Here is a 22737-nt window from a genome sequence, read left to right on the forward strand (position 1 = left end):
AGTCAGAACTACCTTTCAGACAAAAGACATGAAAAACTACATTTATTCTCCTACAAGTTTTCACATACACAGAATTACCAAACTTGAGATCCAAGCAAACCCTTTTTATAGTAATTCCAGTACTCAATAATATTTATTTTTCAGGTATAGCTTATCTTTCTGTCTAAGGTTACAACAGTATACTAATTAAAGATGTGCCTATATATATATACACGTATAATAACTTGTGTTACTTTTGTAATGCATGTGCTTTCGGGGCAGAAGCCTGTGCGAGGAGAATCTCTCATGGGTAGTTGAACTTGTGGCTTCTCGCATGCAAGGAGATACCACAATTAACTTCATCATCCCAACCAAAACTCTTCTCATGTTAACAGACCAACTGTACAAAGATTATTCTTACAGCATTAGTTGTTCTAACACACTTGATACTATATTCTTTTATTATTCTCGCTACGTCATCTGGCCGAGTTTAGCATTATTTGCATGTTTTCATTATAAAAATGCAGAAATGGATCTAAATAAACTATGGCAAATCAATTGCAGAAAATGATCAAGTCTATTGTCTTGAACATGCAACTACAAGAACTCGATCGATCACAGTGAAAACTGCCTCTCATTTAGATCTCATATTTTGCCTGTGCTGCCAACAAATACCCAAGAAAAGTTTTCTTCCTGAAAATGTAATCACAGAGAATGTAGAAGTATAGCTAATGTACACATTGTGGTACTTGACGTTACTGTCTCTGAAGGACAAGTTTTTTGTAAAGATCAAGAATGTCTTTCTTCTTGGGCCTCTTCAGCTCAAGCAACTCAGAAACAAAACCATGTTTCATGAGCTCTTGCCACAGTTCAGTCACAGTAAACTTGGTGTAATCTCCTGAATGAGACTTCTGGCTTTCACTTTTATCTTCATTTGTCATAATTGGAGAATTCATGTCTGCTACAATCGTACATCTCCGAGGGGTCATTGCCCTCTTGGGCCTTTTTGATTGCTCAACCTTTTCTTCATCAGAATCCATGCAGACAAAATCAGAAAATACTTTAGGAGACCTCAAACGTTTTCCATCAGAGTTACTTCTCTGCTCAGAATCCAGAAGAGTTTCATTTTTAGAGTTGGTACTCAACTCCTGCTGAAGTAACTTGACTTCTCCCTGCACGGAATAAGGCTGATCGGATGGGGCTTCCCTCATCTCATTTGCCACTGAGTACGCTGCACATTCAGGCCCTGAGCTACTCTTAAGATTTTGAAGTGAGCCAACCCCATTCTCATTTATTAATTTCAATAAACTCTTTATTTCCTCTTCTCTCTCCTTGACCTTTACTTCCAGTAATGCAGCCTTAGATATGGCACTCTCTTCTGAGACTCGGCATCTATCAACTTCACTAGCCAGGGGCCTGTTTTCTCTCTCCAGGCTTTCAATACGCAATTGTGTTTTTTCAACATGGGCAAGCCTTTCTACTGCCGGCTGTTGAACACCAACTGCTTCAATATCACTAGCAAAATCCTTTTTGGGTGCAGTGCCTATAAGTTCACTTTCTACCCTCACTTCCTTTCCTGAAGCTTTACACCTTTCATGAGCTTCTGCAGACCTTTCTAACTCGGAGTGGTATTTCTGCTCTAGATAGTTTTTCTCCTTTTCAAGCATTGTGGCTTGTTTCTTCAATGTTTGAGCAGAAGTGTTGACAATTTCATACTTGTCAACCAACTCTTTTATTTGAAGCTTCAAAGCGGATGACTCCGATTCATAGTTCTTTATTCTTGATTCTGCAGCCTGCATATAGTAATAGCGCAAGAAAATATGAAAACTCACATGCATGCCAGCAACAAGGTAGTTTTCCTTAAGAGTCCATATGGTAATGACTCGCGGAGCACACTCACAGATGCTCACCTCTAACTCCAAACTCAGAGTGGCCACACGTTGCTCAGCGTGCTCAAGCTTTGCTACCTTGTCCTTAATTTCGGTATCCTGTCACTCCAACAACCATTGAAAATAGCTCAGTACAGGTAATATAAAAAGAGAACACAGCCAAAGATAATGAACTGGGGGTGGTGTGCAAAGAGAAAGATATATACCACCTTCTCTGCCAAGGAGTTGAAGAATACTGTCCTCAGAGAATCTTCTCTGCTCTGTGCCTCCATAGTTGAGCTTTCCTGATCAATGGCGACCTTCTGCAAAGAAGCCTTGGCTTCTTCAACAGCAGCTTCATATTTGTTTTTCCACTCATCCACCTCCTTTTGCGCTGACTGGGACTGTTCATTAGCTGCAGCAACTCTTACTTCAGCGAGAGAGATCCTGGACTTGAGAACTGCTATTTCTGTGTTAAACTGATTGTCAGTAGCTTTCTCCTTAGTCAACTCCTCCTCATACTTGGTTTTCCACTGCAAGGTTTCCTGTGCCACAGAGTCGAGCAATTTTAACAAAGAAGAACACCTCTCCTCCGATGATTTAAATCTGTTCTCCAATTCCGTAACTCGGCTCCTATATGGATCAGAGAGCTTTTTGATGTCATTAATGGCATCCTCATAACATTTCTGATATTCATTATTAAGTTTTACACTTGATTCCAGCCTTTTGGTCAGGAGTTCCATTTTATCTTCAATTGAACGGCATTTCAATATGAGGTCATTATTCTCTGATGAAACTTCTTCGATTTTCTTCTTGGCATGCTGGAGTATGGGACCTTGCAAACTGAGATTCAGCAGCTTTAGATATCAGTTAGCTCAACTCGATCAGAGACTTTACAAACACTAGATTTCCCAAATGCATATGGTAATACATAAGATGGAAGGACTAAGAGTTTCATTTTACCAGACCGGATTATTGCCAGTTTGCCACATAATTGGAAACAAACAGCACATGGAGCACAAGACATTATGTTGTAACATGCATTCCAGTGGCATCAATTGACTGATATACAAGAGTTGTGGCATAGGATTAATGCTTCGGCCCACCCTTCCTAACTGCACAACAGCCCTGCTCCTGCCCCCAAACACCCCAACAAGGAAAAGAAAAACAAAGAAAAGAACAAAAATTAACCTTTGTTGCATGAAGGACGAAAGATTCAGGCATTTTGAGGGACCATGAACTGAAGCTTCAAACTCTGACAGCAGACTATCAAGAACCTGGGAAGTGTTATGATGACCAAGCATGAATAATAGATATGCTGAAAACTGAATGTAGACTTGCGAAAGATAAGACAGTGTTGGGTCTAAATTAACCTTACTAGCAAGTGTACTAGTCGGCGACTACAGCACAATGATAAGCAAGGGTCGAATCCACAGGGACGGTGTTATGTTTAATCCAAATGTCTATTTGTATGTATATATGGACAATGCAATCAAAAGTAAAATTCAACTCAAGATTGTTTGGTTTGGTAATTAAACTAAAACAAGCAAAGAGCAAAGTGTTTTTGGTATTTTCTTAGAATTAGGATGCAACTAATGCAAATGAGATGATTTAACAAATATGAGATGAACACCAAGGCTTCGGAATCCCCCTTGGGAAATGACTTGGAATGACATAAATTCACACACATATTTGCTAATTCGGGCATAACGAATCCGTACCTAAGTCGGTTTTAGCGCACTTAAGCCAAATCTCCCTAAAATCGATTACTAGCCATCTTATTGGTCTAGGTCGGATATTCCTAAATACATTCTAGCCATCTTATTGGTCTAAACATGCATAGGAATTTATGGAGTTCTATGGAGATTAGGATTCATACAAAATTGTCACCTAATTAAAGGGAGACACATTCATAATCAAGTGTTTCAAGAAGCATAATCTACTTGACATATTATTGTCTAAGCAAATTCTCCAAACAATTTCATCCAAAAACCTAAAGTGTTGGCCAAACACCACAAGCATGAAGAAATTGCAATCAAACATAGAAACACAAGATTTATACCCAAATCAACTCATATATATGTAAATCAAGTCATAAACAAAGTCATCAAACCCAAGGCTTCATCCTAGCCTTGGCACAAGAGATTTAGTTACACATAATGAGAGAAAAAACACAAAAGGAGAGATGAGAAAATCATGAATAAACCCAATTAGTTGAGTAGATCCAAGTTGAGCTGAAGAATCTCTCCTCCTAGCTCCAAGAATCGCCTTCCCCCTCTGGTTTCGCTCCCCAGAAAATCAGTTCTAGGTTCAAAAGTGTCCTGCGGCTCGGCAAGTTCGCGAATTAAAACATCCCAAAAAACTGTCTTGTGCGCCTAGGCGCGTTGTATTCACGCCTAGGCGCACCACGCCTAGGCGCACGCCTAGGCGCACGCCTAGGCGCACGCCTAGGCGCAATCCTAGGCGTGCACAACTTCAAATTCACGCCCCAACTCGCTGGACTGGGCGTGCACAAGTGATACTGGGCGTGCACAAATATTGCGCCTAGGCGTGGAATGCTTCCAAAATCTCCATACGACGTCCGATTTGCACGATTTTAGCGTCTACGGAAAGCTTGAGATGTCTAGTTTCCAAAGCCTTTTATTTCGCTTGATTCCGATAACGTGACAAAAAGTTATAAGTATTTGAACACACGAAGGTCGGTGGACATTTTCTTCAGTTCAGCCCTTTTTTTCATCACTTTTCATCCAAACCGCAATCAACCTATCAAAAAATACAAATCAAAACATAAATACACTCATTATTTATTTAAATGAAGCTTAAGAGGGGGAGATTCCTACCAAAAACAATAGGTATTATCACACCTATCAAACACCCCACACTTAAACCTTACTTGTCCTCAAGTAAAACTAGATTAAGTACATGTACCACTAACATCTTAACTCACTAACGCAGGAATCGCGGTTGCATTTAGCATATGCAACAAGCCTTTAAACCCCTAGGTGTCCCTAGTGGAGGAGTTGTGTCTCCTGAGGGCTTACAAGAACGACACCCACAAACGTTTCAGTCCCAAGATATCAAACACCCCACACTTCATCCGCATGATATACTCATGGAAAATTTTCAGCCTACTCAATTAAATATTTTTTTTTTTTTTTAGATGGCATGCAGTGCTAAGAGGAAATGCATAAAAATGTGGCTTCCAAGAGTTTACACATGCTAAACATAGTCACATTCCAAGAATCCCAAGAACAACCAAACAATGATACCAAGGCACATTTATTTATATACATACTACTCTGTCTAAAGGTTTTCTCTTTTTTTTTTTATCTAGAACCGTGCAATGCTCACTCCATTAAACTTTCTAGTCAACCCATGTAGCGAGTTCTCAACCAATGACTCCCAACCAGTAGGTTTAGGGCATTAGGTGACAAAGCACCCCTCGGATCAATTTCTCGAGTTGACAAGGTTTCGAAGTTAAGCAGGCCTAGTATGTTCATCATGACTGCCTCACCTTTTTACGCGAAACTCAAGTTGGTTAGACAAGAGCCCCGGTTACTCAGCAAAAACACATGAGCGGAACATGATTTTCATCATTTTCAAGCTTTTTTTTTTTTTTTTTTTTTTTTTTTTTTTTTTTTTTTTTTTTTACTTGTATACAAATAACTAGTGCCAATGATATTACTGAAATGATGTTCTAGCTCATCTAAGAGAAAATCCACATTCAACACATATATCCAACCAAGTCATACCCCACTACATTTCAATGCAAGTGAATCAATTTCGTAAATAATCAAGTAGGCATCAATGATTCCTCAAGCATATAAGGGGACAAGATGGGTTCGCAACTTAAATATGAAACATAAGGGAGTCCATCCACGCACAGATTAACAGAAAATAAGAGGGCATCATCCATAGTACTTGACCTTAATAACAGCAGCATAAAATAAGACTACCCAACCACCCCACTGTTAGAACAAGCTTTGTCCTCAAAGCATAAGAGAGGAATAATCGGGACAAAATAAAATGGATGACAAGCGTAGAACAATACAACCTGCAGGGGAAACTACTGAGTGGGTCCACCAGAGGTCTTGCGGCGAACATAAGTGAGATTTTTGTCGCGCCGCATCTCCTGGAGCATGGATAGGACATCAGTAATCTGCTGACCCTGAGTCTGGAACTGCTGCTGGACATACTCAGCATGAGACTGGAAAGTGTGCTCAAGACGAGTCAGCTGGTCGCTCATCTCCTTGATCCGAGTATCATGATCAGCAGCATCGGCATCACTCGGAGCGGTATCCTCCTCCTCGCCATCCTCGTCCTCCTCCGCAAACTGCTGCACACCCGGAGCATATCGAGCTCTCCCAGCAGGGGCAGAGCGAATACGAGCTATACTAATACGCCAGTTGCTCAAATCATACGCCTCCATGGGAAGAGAGACAGACTGCAGAGTCAGAGGTAGCACCTGGAGATATGTCAGCAAGCGAGTGATGATCCGCGGCAGAAAGAGCCTCTTCACCTTGACTTTGGTGTCCTCCACGCTCCTACGGATAGCCAAAAAGGACTGAATATAATAGTGGCCAAGATCAAACCAAGTACCAGTCCAGATACAATAAAGAATCTCCAAGGCCTCCTCCCTCCTCTCACTCTGGTGCCCAGTTGGCCATAAGTTACCATGCACTAGCCGGTCCACAAGATACATAACCTGCGGAAGAGCAGATTTCCGAACAAATTTTCCCCGCCGACCAGTAAAATGTTGGACCATCCACTCATGATCCTCCAGCTGGGCAGAAGGAATAGGTGGCTGGAAACCACTATCAGGAGGCTGGGAAGTAGGATGTCCAATACTGGCACTAACATCAGCAGCAGAAAAAGTAATCATCCCGGAAGGCAATATAGCTTGGTAGAGGCCAGGCCCTGTTGCTTCCACGGTGCGATAGAATGCACGCACCAGGCTTGGATAGACCGGAACATCAGCAGCAGAAGAAACATCCGGGGTAGCAATGAAAGAACAAAAGTGGCGGAGCCGGCCGAAAGGCTCACTTCTTACCCCAACCTTGTTCAACAGATCAGCAGATAAATATACCTCCGGCACAAGAGTAGCAATGTCAAAGTAATCAATGGCAGCTCCAGAAGTAGACCCCTCTGTTGCAGGAGGTGGCTGAGGTGTTGTGAACCGAGAAGTGCGCTTCTTGCGCATGGATGCCACTAGCTTTTGACGCGGCATAATTACTGCAAAAGCAATGTAAAACAATTAAGAATAGCAGGGATAATCATTAACGCAATACTGCACAGAAAGATGACAAAAGATGGTATGAGATAAGACCAACTCACGCCTAGGCGTGAGTGAACCACGCCTAGGCGAACTCACGCCTAGGCGTGAGTGAACCACGCCTAGGCGAACTCACGCCTAGGCGAACTCACGCCTAGGCGTGAGGGAACCACGCCTAGGCGTGGTCCCTTCTTCCCCAACACGCACGGGTTGCCATGGCAACCCGAGCTTCAAGCACCAAATCCCACACTTTGTACACAAAAACAGCAGATCAGGCAACCAATATGTCCTACATGACTCAGAATGAGAGAATCAACCAAGATATCCCATACTTTAGCCCTAAACTTCCAAAAATTAGGAGATGCCATTGCCAAACTTTGCAATTCTCTCACTTCAATTCTTGCTTGGAATAGAGCAAGCATAGAGAAACTATTACATACCTGATGCGCTTAGATTGTCGCTTAGGCGAGGATTGGAGAGGTGCGCCTAGGCACGCGGTAGAGATAAAGCTCGGCGTGGGTATGTGACTGTGTACAGATTGTGTGGTATATAATGAAGAGTTTTTTTTTTTTTTTTTTTTTTTTTTTTTTTTTTTTTTTTTTTTTTTTTTAAATAGACACGCCCAGGCGTGGATTGTCCACGCCTAGGCGTGGTGATAAGTTGCGCCTAGGCGTGGATATGCACGCCTAGGCGTGGTCTGGCTGTAACATATTGCCCAGAAATTTCAATTTTCCTGCAGCCAGATTTCAGCACATGCAAACTAACATCCACACAAAATTTTTGCCAATAAAAATAGAATGATAAAGAAGAAAAGGATACACAAAAGGATATACTGCATTGGGTTGCCTCCCAAATAGCGCTAAGTTTAATGTCTTCAGCCAGACGTGGCGGTGCTAAGATCTTCAAAGGGATGGAGGATCTTCCAAGCGTAACTTGTACTTTTCCATATCAAAAGAGGTCTCAAAATAGGGCTTGAGGCGGTGACCATTTACTTGCTGCTCAAAACTTGTGCGAGGGTCCTTGATAAATACAGAGCCATAAGGAAGAACTTTAATCACCTCATACGGACCACTCCACCTTGATCGAAGCTTTCCCGGAAAAAATCGAAGGCGAGCATTATACAGCAAGACTTTTTGACCTGCTTCAAATACCTTCCTTGAGATATGTTTATCATGAAAGAGTTTGGTCTTTTCCTTGTAGATTTTAGCATTCTCATAGGAGTCATTCCGCAGCTCATCAAGCTCATTAAGTTGGAGCTTCCTCATATTGCCAGCTTCCTGGAGATCAAAGTTCAAAACCTTGATTGCCCAGTATGCTCGATGTTGCAGCTCTACCGGTAAATGACAAGGCTTCCCAAAGACTAACCGGTAAGGAGACATGCCAATAGGAGTCTTAAAAGCAGTCCGATAAGCCCAAAGAGCATCATTAAGCTTAATACTCCAGTCCTTTCTACTAGAAGAAACCGTCTTCTCAAGAATATGTTTGATCTCCCGGTTCGATATCTCCACCTGGCCACTCGTTTGCGGGTGGTAAGGTGTAGCAACCTTGTGAGTTACCCCACATTTTTTCATCAACTTCTCAAAGTACTTGTTGCAAAAATGCGATCCACCATCACTAATAATAGCTCTTGGAGTTCCAAACCTTGCAAAGATCATATTTTTCAAGAAATGCAAAACCACACCATGATCATTGGTTTTGCACGGTAGAGCTTCAACCCATTTACTCACATAATCAACCGCCACCAAAATATATAGATTTCCATGGGAATTGGGGAATGGACCCATGAAGTCAATCCCCCACACATCAAATAGCTCAATAGTCAATATGTTGTTCAATGGCATTTGATCTCTTGCTGAAATATTCCCGGTTCGTTGGCATCGATCACACGTCAAACAGAAAGAATGAGCATCTTTGAACAGAGAGGGCCAATAAAATCCACATTGAAGTACCTTGGCAGAAGTTTTCTTCCCCCCAAAATGCCCTCCACACACATGAGAGTGGCAAAAGTGAAGAACACTTTCTTGCTCATTAACCGGAATACATCGTCTGATAATCTGATCAGGACAACATCTGAATAAATAAGGATCATCCCAATAGTAATATTTGATGGAGGATAGAAACTTGTTTTTCTCATGTGTGGTCATACCCGGAGGTAACTTCCGGCTTACCAGATAATTAACGATATCTGCATACCAAGGAACTTCCTCGACCTCAAAAAAATGCTCATCTGGAAAGGTCTCATTGAAATCCATATCTCTTTCACCGTTTTCCTTGATAGCGAGCCGAGAGAGATGATCAGCAACTACATTCTCACACCCCTTTTTATCCCGAATCTCCAAATCAAACTCTTGGAGAAGCAGTACCCAACGAATGAGCCGTGGCTTGGAGTCTTTCTTTGACAATAAATACCGCAATGCTGCATGGTCAGAGTAGACAATCACTTTAGAGCATGCTAAATATTGACGAAACTTGTCCAAGGCAAAAACAATAGCCAACAACTCTTTCTCGGTGGTGGTATAATTGACTTGAGCATCATTGAGTGTTTGGCTTGAATAATATATAACATGAGACTTCTTGTCAACTCGTTGACAAAGCACTGCTCCAATGGCAAAGTCAGAAGCATCGCACATAATTTCAAATGGCAAAGAAAAATCTGGAGGCATCATAATTGGAGCGGTAGTAAGTTTCTCTTTCAACAAATCGAATGCCCTCATACAAGCTTCATCGAATAGAAAAACTGCATCTTTGGCCAAAAGGTTGCATAAAGGCCTAGCAATTTTAGAAAAATCTTGAATGAACCTCCTATAGAACCCTGCATGTCCCAGAAAAGAACGAATTCCTTTCACATTAATCGGAGGAGGAAGCTTCGATATAAGCTCTATCTTTGCCGGATCAACTTCAATCCCATTTTTGGAGATAATATGCCCCAACACATTTCCTCGTTGCACCATAAAGTGGCATTTTTCCCAATTTAGCACCAAATTGGTTTCTTCACATCTCCTCAACACAATAGATAGATTTTGAAGGCAATTGTCAAAACTTGACCCAAAGACAGAAAAATCATCCATAAATATCTCAATAAAACGCTCCACCATGTCAGAGAAGATGCTTATCATGCAACGCTGAAATGTTGCAGGAGCATTGCATAAGCCAAAAGGCATCCGACGGTAAGCAAATGTTCCAAATGGACAAGTGAAAGTAGTCTTGTCTTGATCTTCGGGAGCAATGGCAATTTGGTTATAACCAGAATAACCATCCAGGAAGCAATAATACTCATGCCCTGCCAGTCTCTCAAGCATCTGATCAATAAAAGGTAATGGGAAGTGATCTTTTCGGGTAGCTAAATTCAGTTTCCGATAATCAATACAAACTCGCCATCCCGTGACCTTCCGAGTAGGAATAAGCACATTGTTCTCATTAGCTTCGACAGTAATCCCAGATTTCTTCGGCACAAGATGGACTGGACTCACCCATTTGGAATCAGAAATAGGATAAATAACGCCAACATCCAAGAGCTTCAAAATCTCACTCCGGACAACTTCTTTCATGTTTGGATTTAATCTTCTTTGTCCCTCTCTAGTGGCTTTAGTTCCGTCCTCCATCAAAATGCGATGCATGCACACAGAGGGGCTAATGCCACGAATATCCGCAATGGTCCACCCAATTGCACTCTTGTATTCCCTGAGAACACGGAGCAATTTCTCTTCTTCCAAGAGAGAAAGATTAGAAGAAATAATAACAGGAAGAGTTTTAGAGTTACCTAAGAATGCATATCGCAAATGTGCGGGCAAAGGCTTCAACTCTAGCTCTGGCGGACTCACTATAGATGGTACTAGCTTCTCAAGATTTGGAGAGTCCCTCAAATTTTCAAAGGTCGGACGCCACTTGTGTTGATAACTAGGAGAAGCCTCAAACATGTTTACAACTTCTTGAGTATCATTGTCCAGAGTCCTCTCAATATCTCCCACTAGAAAAGCTTCCAAAGCAATGGTTTTATCATTTCTATGCAGCTCCATGTCGACTCTTCTATCCACCACATCCACCCAAAAACAAGTCTTTGAATCATTAGAATGTCTCATGGCCTCAAAGAGCCGAAACTGAATAGTTTTATCAAAGACTGTCATAGTGAGAACTCCCATCTTGACATCAATGATGGTGTTGGTGGTTGCCATAAAACCGCGGCCTAGAATGATTGGTACATCTTTTCCCGGATTAGGTTCACCCTCCATATCAAGCACTAGAAAATCCACCGGAATAACAAACTCTCCCACCTTCACTAGAACATCTTCAACTAGCCCAAAAGGATGCACTAAAGAGCGATCCGCTAATTGGAGAGTGACTGATGTTGGTTTCAACTCACCGATCTTCAATGTAGTGTAAACAGAATAAGGCATGATATTCACACTCGCACCAAGATCCATCAAGGCTTTTTCAATTTCTTTCTCTCCAATAATACAAGGAATGGTAAAGCTACCCGGATCTTTTAATTTGGGTGGGAGCTTCTTTTGTAAAATAGCACTTGTCTCTTCGGAGAGAAATACTTCTTCATGATCACCAATCTTTCTTTTGTTAGTGCACAACTCCTTCAAAAATTTTGCATATGCGGGAATAGACTTAATTGCCTCAATAAGTGGAATATTAATCTCTACTTTCTTCAAAACTTCAAAAATGTCCCGATTATACTTGTGTTTTTTAGCCGGTGCAAGACGAGATGGAAAAGGCACTGTTGGAATAACCTCTTCTTCCGGCTTTTCCTTCTCAACATGAGGTGTGGTGGGAGCACTCGGTACCACCACTGTAGGTTCATCATGACTCTCACCATCAAGCCCTTTATATTCAATCTTGTTGTCCACCTTTTTCCCACTTCGCAAGACAGTAATAGCATTAGCATCTTCATGCTGTTTAGGATTTACCTCAGGTTGACTTGGAAGCTTTCCCGGTTGTCTTTCACTCAAAGCCTGAGCAAGTTGTCCTACTTGCATTTCAAGCTTTGCGATGGACTGAGTATTGCTGGAAACAGTTTGTTGCAACTGAGTCATTGAATTGCTCATCTCTGCTTGGGAATGCTGCATTGTGACTTGTGATTGAGCAAGTTGGGTGATAAGGTCCTCCATAGCAGACTTCTTTGCATCTTGAGAAGGTGGTCCTTGTCGTGGAGCTTGCCAAGGTCTGGGCCCTTGATTGAAATTCTGGGATGAAGCATAGGAGAAATTTGGGTGATTCTTCCATCCTGGGTTATATGTGTGAGAAAATGGATCATTCTGCTGCCTATGAAAAGGTTGAACTGCATTAACTTCAGCTTCAGGAAATGTCCCACTTCTAGAACATACATGAGTAGGATGATCGGTGCCTCCACAAATGCCACAAGGCTCCAAATTTCTGCTCAGCAAAGTTACTACCGCATCCAATTTCCTAGCCACAGACGCCATCTCTGAATTTGAAGCACTAGCCTCATAAACCATATGTCTAGGAGCATCAAGATCACGATTATCCCATTGTGAGGAATTTGCTACCACAGTCTCAATAATTTCATTGGCTTCAGTCGGTTCCTTAGCCATAATATTTCCTCCAGCAGCTGCATCTAACCTATGGCGGCATTCATCAGCCAGATGTTGGTAAAAGTATGATATAATCTGCCATGGCAAGAATTGATGATGTGGGCAACCAATCAATAAAGTTTTATATCGCTCCCAAGCCTTAAAAAGTGGTTCTCCCTTGTTCTGTCTGAAATGGAAAATCTGATCCCGAAGCCTCTGTGTCCTTGATTGAGTATAGAACTTCTGAATAAACTTAGCAGAAAGTTGATCCCAAGAAGTGATAGAATTTGGTGGCAAAGTCTTGAACCAGATCTTAGCACTTTCCTTAAGAGAAAAAGGAAAAAGCTTCAACCGTATGAATTCTTCAGATATGCCTTGAATTTTTTGAGTGCCACAAATTTCCAGAAAATTATCAATGTGATCACTAGCATCTTGATTTTCCGCTCCTGAGAATGATGGGAGCATGTTAATCACATGACATTTAAGCTCATAAGATAGATTTGGCGGAATGGTTGGTAATATGATGCAAGATTGTCTAGTAGAGAATTGTGGCATAGAGTAGTCCATGATTGTGACCGGAGCATTTGCATTGTTGGCATTATTGCCAACTTCCTCACGATTCTCAGCCATGCTCTCCTGTTCAGAATGTTCTCCCAAAATGTTGTCACTAGATGAACTAGAGCTGGATATAGGAGGAGAGATAGAACGAGTGGAAGATTTCTCCTCAAGAAAATCCTTGTCTTTCTTGTTCCTTCGTGCACGTTCCAAGTCTAGATCGACAGGAAGAATTTCTGTATCTTGAGAACGCCTTCCTTGCATGAACTACAAACAAGAAAGAAAAGTATAAGGATCACTAATTATCAAGTAAGAAAGAGCTAAACTAAGTATGTAAGTATCTATGTATATAAACAAGAATGGATCAAATATAAGCAACCGTCCCCGGCAACGGCGCCATAAACTTGTTGGGTCTAAATTAACCTTACTAGCAAGTGTACTAGTCGGCGACTACAGCACAATGATAAGCAAGGGTCGAATCCACAGGGACGGTGTTATGTTTAATCCAAATGTCTATTTGTATGTATATATGGACAATGCAATCAAAAGTAAAATTCAACTCAAGATTGTTTGGTTTGGTAATTAAACTAAAACAAGCAAAGAGCAAAGTGTTTTTGGTATTTTCTTAGAATTAGGATGCAACTAATGCAAATGAGATGATTTAACAAATATGAGATGAACACCAAGGCTTCGGAATCCCCCTTGGGAAATGACTTGGAATGACATAAATTCACACACATATTTGCTAATTCGGGCATAACGAATCCGTACCTAAGTCGGTTTTAGCGCACTTAAGCCAAATCTCCCTAAAATCGATTACTAGCCATCTTATTGGTCTAGGTCGGATATTCCTAAATACATTCTAGCCATCTTATTGGTCTAAACATGCATAGGAATTTATGGAGTTCTATGGAGATTAGGATTCATACAAAATTGTCACCTAATTAAAGGGAGACACATTCATAATCAAGTGTTTCAAGAAGCATAATCTACTTGACATATTATTGTCTAAGCAAATTCTCCAAACAATTTCATCCAAAAACCTAAAGTGTTGGCCAAACACCACAAGCATGAAGAAATTGCAATCAAACATAGAAACACAAGATTTATACCCAAATCAACTCATATATATGTAAATCAAGTCATAAACAAAGTCATCAAACCCAAGGCTTCATCCTAGCCTTGGCACAAGAGATTTAGTTACACATAATGAGAGAAAAAACACAAAAGGAGAGATGAGAAAATCATGAATAAACCCAATTAGTTGAGTAGATCCAAGTTGAGCTGAAGAATCTCTCCTCCTAGCTCCAAGAATCGCCTTCCCCCTCTGGTTTCGCTCCCCAGAAAATCAGTTCTAGGTTCAAAAGTGTCCTGCGGCTCGGCAAGTTCGCGAATTAAAACATCCCAAAAAACTGTCTTGTGCGCCTAGGCGCGTTGTATTCACGCCTAGGCGCACCACGCCTAGGCGCACGCCTAGGCGCAATCCTAGGCGTGCACAACTTCAAATTCACGCCCCAACTCGCTGGACTGGGCGTGCACAAGTGATACTGGGCGTGCACAAATATTGCGCCTAGGCGTGGAATGCTTCCAAAATCTCCATACGACGTCCGATTTGCACGATTTTAGCGTCTACGGAAAGCTTGAGATGTCTAGTTTCCAAAGCCTTTTATTTCGCTTGATTCCGATAACGTGACAAAAAGTTATAAGTATTTGAACACACGAAGGTCGGTGGACATTTTCTTCAGTTCAGCCCTTTTTTTCATCACTTTTCATCCAAACCGCAATCAACCTATCAAAAAATACAAATCAAAACATAAATACACTCATTATTTATTTAAATGAAGCTTAAGAGGGGGAGATTCCTACCAAAAACAATAGGTATTATCACACCTATCAGACAGCTATTTGCAGATCATGTATTGGTAGGTTCCTGGTAATGAAATCAAACTGATGCAGAGTTTCAGAACTTACCATTGTATTGCCAAAATCTAACAAGTCACTACAACAAAATAAATGCAATAAATTACCGCATTTTTTGAAGCTATGTCTTTTATGCCGCCAGGTAGCAGCTTTAAAGCCAGCTCAAGGTAATCATGAATTGTCATTTTTGTGCCATCACCTGCCAAATCTTGGTAGAAATTCTGCAATTAACAAGTTAAAAACCCATGGTGGATATGAAATTAGTAGATGAAACACCACATTCATGAAATACACAATATATCATTGAGAAAACATCACAAGCAGTCAGCACTGTTTATCTTAAAGTCTTTTGGTTGTACTAGGTTGCATCCCCTTAATGCCATTTAATCTAATAACTTTTTTACTTCCAGAAGAACTTGTAAAAAAAAACCATTTGCAAAGACTTCACCAAGAAAAAAGCATACATAAAGTTTTTACAAATACCAAACAAAATGAAATTAGTAGATGAAACACCACATTCATGAAATACACAATATATCATTGAGAAAACATCACAAGCAGTCAGCAATGTTTATCTTGAAGTCTTTTGGTTGTACTAGGTTGCATCCCCTTAATGCCATTTAATCTAATAACTTTTCTACTTCCAGAAGAACTTGTAAAAAAACAACCATTTGCAAATACTTCACCAAGAAAAAAGCATACATGAAGTTTTTACAAATACCAAACAAAATGCCTGCACTGCAACACGTAATACAAAGAGAAGGAAAATCCAGACCGCTTGATCATAAGCATCGATTCCTTCAGCATCCAGCAGTAATAGATTGGATTCGATTCCATCGTCCAGTGCTGTTGTTTTGAGAGGTACAATCCATATCCAAAGCCCTTTGGAGCATGACAGACGATCTGATGAAATTTGAAAGTCAGTATTCCTGCCAAGAAGCTGCAACAAATTCACACAAAATGCATACTTGAGTTTGGCTTGAAAACACTCATATTCCCAGATACGATCCAACTCAAAACTCAAAAGCAGTGTCATGAAACAAAGGTTACACAATTTGTAAAGTCAAAAACAAAAAGTCTCCATTGGCCAAGAAGTCCGCCTAAAGACTCTGTTTTTAACAGTGCTGTTGTTTGGGTAAAATAGGCGCACATACTAACAAGCTCCGAGAGCTCATACAATGTACAATATCCAGACCCGCCAACAAAAGTTTTCATCTTTAACAACCCCAATACAAACCCAAACCCAAACCCAAGAAAGAAGAAACCCAATTTTGCGAGAAACACTAACAACCCACCAAAACCACAGAATACGTAATGTATTTATAAATAAAAGTTGATCATGGAAAATAGTTGTTGAAGCGAGAGAGGAGAATGGTTACCTGGTTTAGAACATAGCTTTTACCCTGACGATCAGCCCCAGACACAGAGAGCAGGGCAATGGGACCCTTGAATTGCTTGAGCAAATCCACGGCTTCTGGGTTCACCTTGACCTCTCCACTCTCGTCTTCACAGTACACGAGGCGCAGCGGCCCCGCAAAACTCTTCTCCATAGAGTTTACTTTTTCTCTCAGTTTCTTCCTCTATTTTGGTGGTGTTTTTTTTTTTTTTTCCTCCTCCTTCCTTCCTTCTGATTTTGGGTTTCTCTATTCGGTCTCCATAAATTTGGATTGGGAATTAGAAAAGACGAATGACCATCGGTGACTGGTCCTGTCCCTGCCAAGAGCAATAAATGGTAAGTCTCTAATTTCTTGTTCGATTTTTGGAAACGGAGTGATTGCATTGCAATTGGAAGATTTCAGATTTCATAATCGTGAAACCTTCAAATGCACACTTTTTTTTTTAATAACTAAAAGATTGTTTGTGGAATGAACTTGTATGATTAATAGTATGGAAAATTACATTGTAAGTCTTAGTGAAGGGAGTCCTAACTGTAGTGATGGTGTAGTTAACTGTCATCAAAATAGGTTAGATATGAGGCTTTTGTCTTACGGTAGTCGCAACTTTCCAATTGTTTTCCGACAAAATGGACGGGAGTTGGTGGTGACGGAAGGTCGGAGTATGTATGTGTTGATGTGAGCTTTAATTTAGGTTGGATATAAACGGGCAACAATAAGGAGAGAGGAGGGAGAAAGAGAAAGAAGTGTAGTTGTAGTGGGAGAAAGAAGATAAGGGTAAAAAAGTAATTAGTATACTAATGATAGAAAACGTTGTCCAAAAATTTGATAAATGATGAAATTTTCCCTAAAGAGTAAAACACAAGAGAGTAAGAGTGCATTGTGTGTTAGGCCCAACTTTTGAAAGAATGCAAGTTGGGTTTAAGACCACTAAGGCAAAAACAAAGTCAAACTTGGAAGTTTGACCAATCTGACTCTTGGCACATAACCATTCATTATCAATTTTTAACCGAGAACGATATTATACAAACAGTGATATACATGAGTATTTGGGGGTCTGGGCGAACTCTAAAAAATAGGTCTTTTTAAAAAATAATTAAATGTCATATGTTACTTAAATATGTTTAGGACTACTATAACAATGTTATTTTTGCTAAAAAATATGGGACTTGGCAGCCCATGTAGACCCTCACCAAGGATTCTCTTGCATACAAGTTTTCCCTTTAAACATTCAATATGAGTCTAATTCGAGTTGTCAGGCCTGCGCATACTTAAGTTTTTCAATTTACGACAAAATAAATTAGATCAAAACTCAATACGTGACCACAAAAATATTATTTTCGGTGAGAATCTAACCATCCCTTAACCGCTGCTCTAAGAAACCTAACAGCCTAACATGAACTTGTAAGTATCCATCAAACATTTTATTGTTCATTACTTCATTGTAATGAGCCAGAAATAAATCATCACTCATCCCTCTTCCAAAATTCTCTGGTGGGTCTCTCTATATATATAGTCAACTATATTTATGGCTCTGCCACCACTCACCAGTGTAAAAAGTTGAAATGAAACACATATCCTTGTCATTTAGCATTTTTCTGATAGCTATACTTTCACTTTTGCATTGACATTGTACCTCAACAACAATAGACATTATTGGCCACATCAAAAGCCAAAATTTGAAGCCGGAGTGCTGCTTGTCCTGCTTGACAATTTCTTTGGGTGAATATTTTGTAATTTGGATCGTCCACCATACCATGTTTGTTAAATTATGTAAGAAAAAGGGAATCAAATGTAAGAATATAGTTACTTATTTTTTTCTTTGCTTTGTTGTTTCTTTTCCTTGTCTGTATATATACATATACACACAAGAATATTCTCACATGCGGACATCCGTATACGGAAGTTGAAACACAAGGAGTCTTATAGTGAGGTATGGTTCTTGATTTCTGTATACCATGACATTTGTATACAAAAGTTCATATCTAACGGCTGAAACACAGGGAGTCTCATAGTGGAATATGGTTCTTGATTTTTTTGTTCCATGACATTCGTATACGACGTTCGCATCTAACGACTGAAACACAAGGAGTCTCATAATGGGTCTGGTTCTTGATTTTTGTATCGCCATTGATTAAGCAGGGACTATATAAGAAGAATGCAATATGAATGTAACCTATATCGGGATAACTTTCCTAGTAATATTGTCTCAATTGAAAGACTTGAATAGGATGGTGTTCTCTACCATTTAAATTCAGTACAAAATTCTATGTTGAATTGTTAATTACATTCAAATTTTAATTGTTTTAGATATAATAAGACTACCATACAAGATATTTTAGTTTGTATTTAGTCTGAGAGGTTACTTGTGGTTTGCAATATCCTTGTGGTTATGCGTTGGACTTCAACCCAACTTATTCTGTCGACAGGTTTGAAATTTTTATACGCACAGACCTAATGACCCTAATTTAGGTTCATATCGAACATCTAAAGAACAAACTTGTACGGTATCATTCTTAATTAATAAAAAAAGGTTACTTCTGGTTTCACTAGTACTGTATTTAATATATCTGGATATTGACATGAAAATTTGAACAAGACTTAGCAAAAAGGATATAGTGTATTACACAAGTAAGCATGGCAAAAAAAGAAGCTATATTAGTTTATTGGAATAATAGGCTAATTAGGCCTATATGTAGTTTAGCTAAGATTAATCAAGCTTTTTGGCACTAAAGATACTTCTTTTTTAAGTTCAGTTTGACAAACACAACCCACAAACAGAAATTGAACACAAAGCAATAATGGAGCTCAAAAGGAGCTGGCTATGGTCACATTGCCCCCACAACTCCACCTTCTCCTCCTTTTTTTTTTTTTTTTTTGTCAAAATTAAAGCCCTCCACTGTTTCTTAAAGGGATCAACTTTCAGGGCTCAAGAGAATATGCATGAATCTCTTCCCTTCAAACTCTTCAACAGTACAACTTTTCGCCTCTTCAACTCCAGTGCTTTATTTGATCACCTCCAGCTTTGTAAAAACCATGAACCAAAGTGTTTGATGTCAAATCCATCCATTGATTGATGGTGGAGGACGGATTATTTGTACACCAACACCTAGGAAGTCTCTGGTTTGCCCTCCTGGACAATTTTGATCACTCTCTATCCGCCGGCGTTTCACGGCAGCTGCGTGTTGTTGGTTCTCCACTCCATTGCTTCCAAGACTACTAGTGGTTATAGGGCTTGAACCATAAACTAATCCACAGTATTTGCTCCCATGATCTTGAACTTGATTGTTGTTGTTATGGGATTTTAACCCAAAATTGCTTCCTAGGAATGATGGGTCAGTTGAGGTTGCTCCCATTTGGGCAGCTTTTTGTAGCAAAGCTGTGGCTGACATGTTTGGAGAAGGTGTTTGATGGGAATGATTTTGATTGCTGTATAAAGAAGGAACAGTACTGATCACAAGCTGCTCCTTGACATTGCTTAATGGAAGTGAAGTACTTGTCAGCCGTTGATAATGGTGATGATTATCATGATCATGATCAGCACCATTTGATGATGAAGACAACGTATTGTTTCCAAGAATTGGCCAATTTATCTGATAAGCTGCAGATGGTGCAAGAGTTTGATCATCATAAGTAGAACCCAAAGACCCAAGTTGATGATGAATATCATCTTGGATATTGCCATTGCTTCCTTTGTTCATATTCCACAAGGACAGTCCATGCTTTGCTTGATGATCAATTGTTGATTGGTCATTGTTGCTTGATGAGATCACTGGCTTGAAGATAGAAGTGAAATTTTGTGCCATATTTGGTGCTAGTACTGGAATCCCCATCAATTGATGATAATTTGCAGCTAAGTTGATGTTTGATCCAGCATTTATTCTAGCAGTTTCTTCAGCTAAGGCGTCGCAGAACGCTCGATGAGTGATGAAGCTATCTCTCCTGTTCATAAAGAAGGAAATTATACAAGAGGGGAATGACAAAGAAAACAACACCCGACTAACAATCCCAACGCATAAGGAGCCGGGGGAACAACCCGGATCAAAATTACTTGTATTTTTAGGACAAACCTTTTACTTTTTCACAAAATCGAGGCAAATAGATCACTATAGCAAATTAAAATCACTTTCATGCTTCATTTTTTGACTTATCTTCTTTGTTTTGCATGTATAAAGTCATGGATTAATGCCTAATCACCTATATATATATAGAGGAGAGAGAGAGACAAAATTATACCAACTATAGTTAAAATTTACCTTGAAAAAAGAGTGCCACAGTCACATCTATACTCTCTAGTGCCACAAGTCTTGGAGTGAGCTTTCCAATCAGATTGAACAGCATACCTCTTTGAGCATTTCTCACACTTCCACTTCTTCTCTCCATGTTTTCTACAGAAATGCTTCTTAATACCTGTTAAGTCCCCAAGAGCCCTAGATGGGTGATTGTGAACACAAGTCTTTTCAGGACAAACATATACTCTCTTCTTCACTTCCTTGCTACTCCTCTGCTTCAGCTTCCATGGAAGATTGTGGCCTCGCCGATGGAGTTGCAGGTTTTGATCTCGTTGAAACCCTTTGCCGCATATCTCGCACAAGAATCTGTTGGTTGCCATTAGAGTTTTTGGTGATAAGGCTATGACCTCCGCATCAGGATCTGCATATAGAATCAACCAAACTTTGAATATACCATCGGTTGGTTTAAAAAGCTTATTTGTACTATGCTTTCCAAAGAGCAACTCTTATCAAAATAAAAGGTGCTGAGTTGGGATCTCATTCTAACTAAGGATTCTTTTGGTTCCGGAAGATCCAGCTACAGGAGAACCCGGAACGGAAAACTTGCAAAAGAACAATAAAAGAAGAAATTAAAAGAGACTTACCTGGTGTTCCTGGGAGGTTTCTTTTCTTCTTTACAAGAACAGGAACTGGAACAGGAGGATTAATGGATCCACCATCTGGGTTTTGGACGAAACTTCCATTTGAATTCACTGTTTCTTCTGCCATCATGATCTGACACTAATTGATTTCAAAGGCTTTTTTTTTTTGCTCTCCTCAACTTGATTCAAGACTCAATCTTTAAGAAACCCAATAAAGGAAATTTTCATGAGAGAGTGAGTTCTATTAGAGAGAGACTTGTGATTAAGAGAAAAATTAACACAAACAAAATTAATACTACATAGGAATCATGGGTCTCAATCCTCTCAACCCTAACAACATAAGGTGATATATATATATATATATATTCTATGTGCAAAGACTTAATCTTTCTCTGTACTTGCTAATTAAAAAATGGAATAAGGAATTGGTGTAATTTATGAGGGGAGGTGAAAAGTTAAAAGTTGGGATGGAGGGAGAGAGATGGAGAAGAAGGAAGCGAAGGTGCATCATGACACATATGATGAGGTTGATCAGGAGAAAGTTAGTCTACATGCCTTTTCTATTTGGAATGATTATCCCATAATTTGCTTTGCTTTTTGTTTTCTTATTTTTCTAATCAACTAGTCTTTTCATTCACCTTATTTAATAATTATTATGTTTGTAAATATTAAATTATATATTTTCAAGAACCCCACTTATATTAGTTCAAAATTTTTGTGTGACTAGCTAGGTACTATATATTTGGTAGATCTGTTGGTATGCATGTACATATATATATTTTTGTTATTTTAATTTTTTTTTACCAACCATGATATAGATGGAATTGGGACACAAAGACTATGCTGGTCAAAAGATCTCAAAATTAGATACACAACCCATTTTTTTTAACCGAGAATGACCCTTTATTATTTGGACAGTTGACATAAACCTAAACTCGAGAGTTAGAATGTCATATCCGCACGCACATAAATTTCTCATCTGACAACATGGTAAATTGAGGTAAAACCCAACGCATGGCCACAGTCCATATGTAGTTGGCTAGTAATAACACCTATGTATATGATTGATGCAATTATGCAAGTGTCTTGTACACTCAACAATTTGATTTGAATTCTGTTTCTTTTCAATTATTGTCATGGGTAAGATGTGACAAGTTAGTTGTGGTTACAATCTCAAATAATCTCAAGACCCTTAGGTTAACATTATAATTTAGAAGTGAACTAAATCGATAAAGCTAGGTCCAACTAGTAATATGTATAGTCATAGGCTTAATTATATATATATGACTTGCCTTGTATATATATAATCATTTTCAACAAAAGTGAAATCGATCTTTCT

At 39.6% G+C, this 22737-nt stretch overlaps 2 protein-coding genes, 1 non-coding gene and 1 pseudogene across 9 annotated transcripts; 1 reads left to right on the forward strand and 3 right to left on the reverse strand.

Annotated features, from left to right (window-relative positions):
- Positions 1 to 537: 537 nt before the first annotated feature.
- On the reverse strand, positions 538 to 16988 carry LOC120004517 (guanylate-binding protein 3-like). 7 transcript variants are annotated; one of them, XM_038853877.1, is made up of 7 exons: positions 16511 to 16988; positions 15907 to 16071; positions 15239 to 15352; positions 2811 to 3124; positions 2075 to 2690; positions 1890 to 1967; positions 538 to 1772 (listed from the first exon to the last, which is right to left on the reverse strand). In XM_038853877.1, exons 1-7 carry the CDS (start codon positions 16679 to 16681, stop codon positions 735 to 737), a joined length of 2496 nt encoding a protein of 831 aa, XP_038709805.1. In that variant the 5' UTR covers positions 16682 to 16988; the 3' UTR covers positions 538 to 734. The 7 variants fall into 7 exon arrangements, with proteins under 7 accessions (XP_038709805.1, XP_038709806.1, XP_038709808.1 ...); XM_038853878.1 differs by having other exon boundaries at positions 2078 to 2690; positions 16511 to 16987; XM_038853880.1 differs by having other exon boundaries at positions 3039 to 3124; positions 16511 to 16986.
- On the reverse strand, positions 5605 to 7847 carry LOC120004519. Its single transcript, XM_038853884.1, has 2 exons — positions 7560 to 7847; positions 5605 to 7079 (listed from the first exon to the last, which is right to left on the reverse strand). Exon 2 carries the CDS (start codon positions 7072 to 7074, stop codon positions 5914 to 5916), a length of 1161 nt encoding a protein of 386 aa, XP_038709812.1. The 5' UTR covers positions 7075 to 7079; positions 7560 to 7847; the 3' UTR covers positions 5605 to 5913.
- LOC120004636 lies at positions 12766 to 12872 on the forward strand. The gene has a single exon (XR_005469566.1). It is a non-coding gene; the product is annotated as a small nucleolar RNA R71 (small nucleolar RNA).
- A 2356-nt stretch (positions 16989 to 19344) lies between the features above and the next one.
- Positions 19345 to 21934, reverse strand: LOC120003809 (annotated as a pseudogene).
- Positions 21935 to 22737: the final 803 nt, after the last annotated feature.

Source organism: Tripterygium wilfordii, chromosome 8, assembly GCF_013401445.1.
Source record: "Tripterygium wilfordii isolate XIE 37 chromosome 8, ASM1340144v1, whole genome shotgun sequence".
Taxonomy (NCBI): domain Eukaryota; kingdom Viridiplantae; phylum Streptophyta; class Magnoliopsida; order Celastrales; family Celastraceae; genus Tripterygium; species Tripterygium wilfordii.

Coding starts and splice junctions, on each gene's coding strand:
- LOC120004519 (XM_038853884.1), bottom strand. CDS start 7,074: ATGCCGCGTCAAAAGCTAGTGGCATCCATGCGCAAGAAGCGCACTTCT.
- LOC120004517 (XM_038853877.1), bottom strand. CDS start 16,681: ATGGAGAAGAGTTTTGCGGGGCCGCTGCGCCTCGTGTACTGTGAAGAC. Junction 3,125..15,238: donor ACATAGCTTCAAAAAATGCG/GTAATTTATTGC, acceptor AACACTTCCCAG/GTTCTTGATAGTCTGCTGTC. Junction 2,691..2,810: donor ACTGGCAATAATCCGGTCTG/GTAAAATGAAAC, acceptor GCTGAATCTCAG/TTTGCAAGGTCCCATACTCC.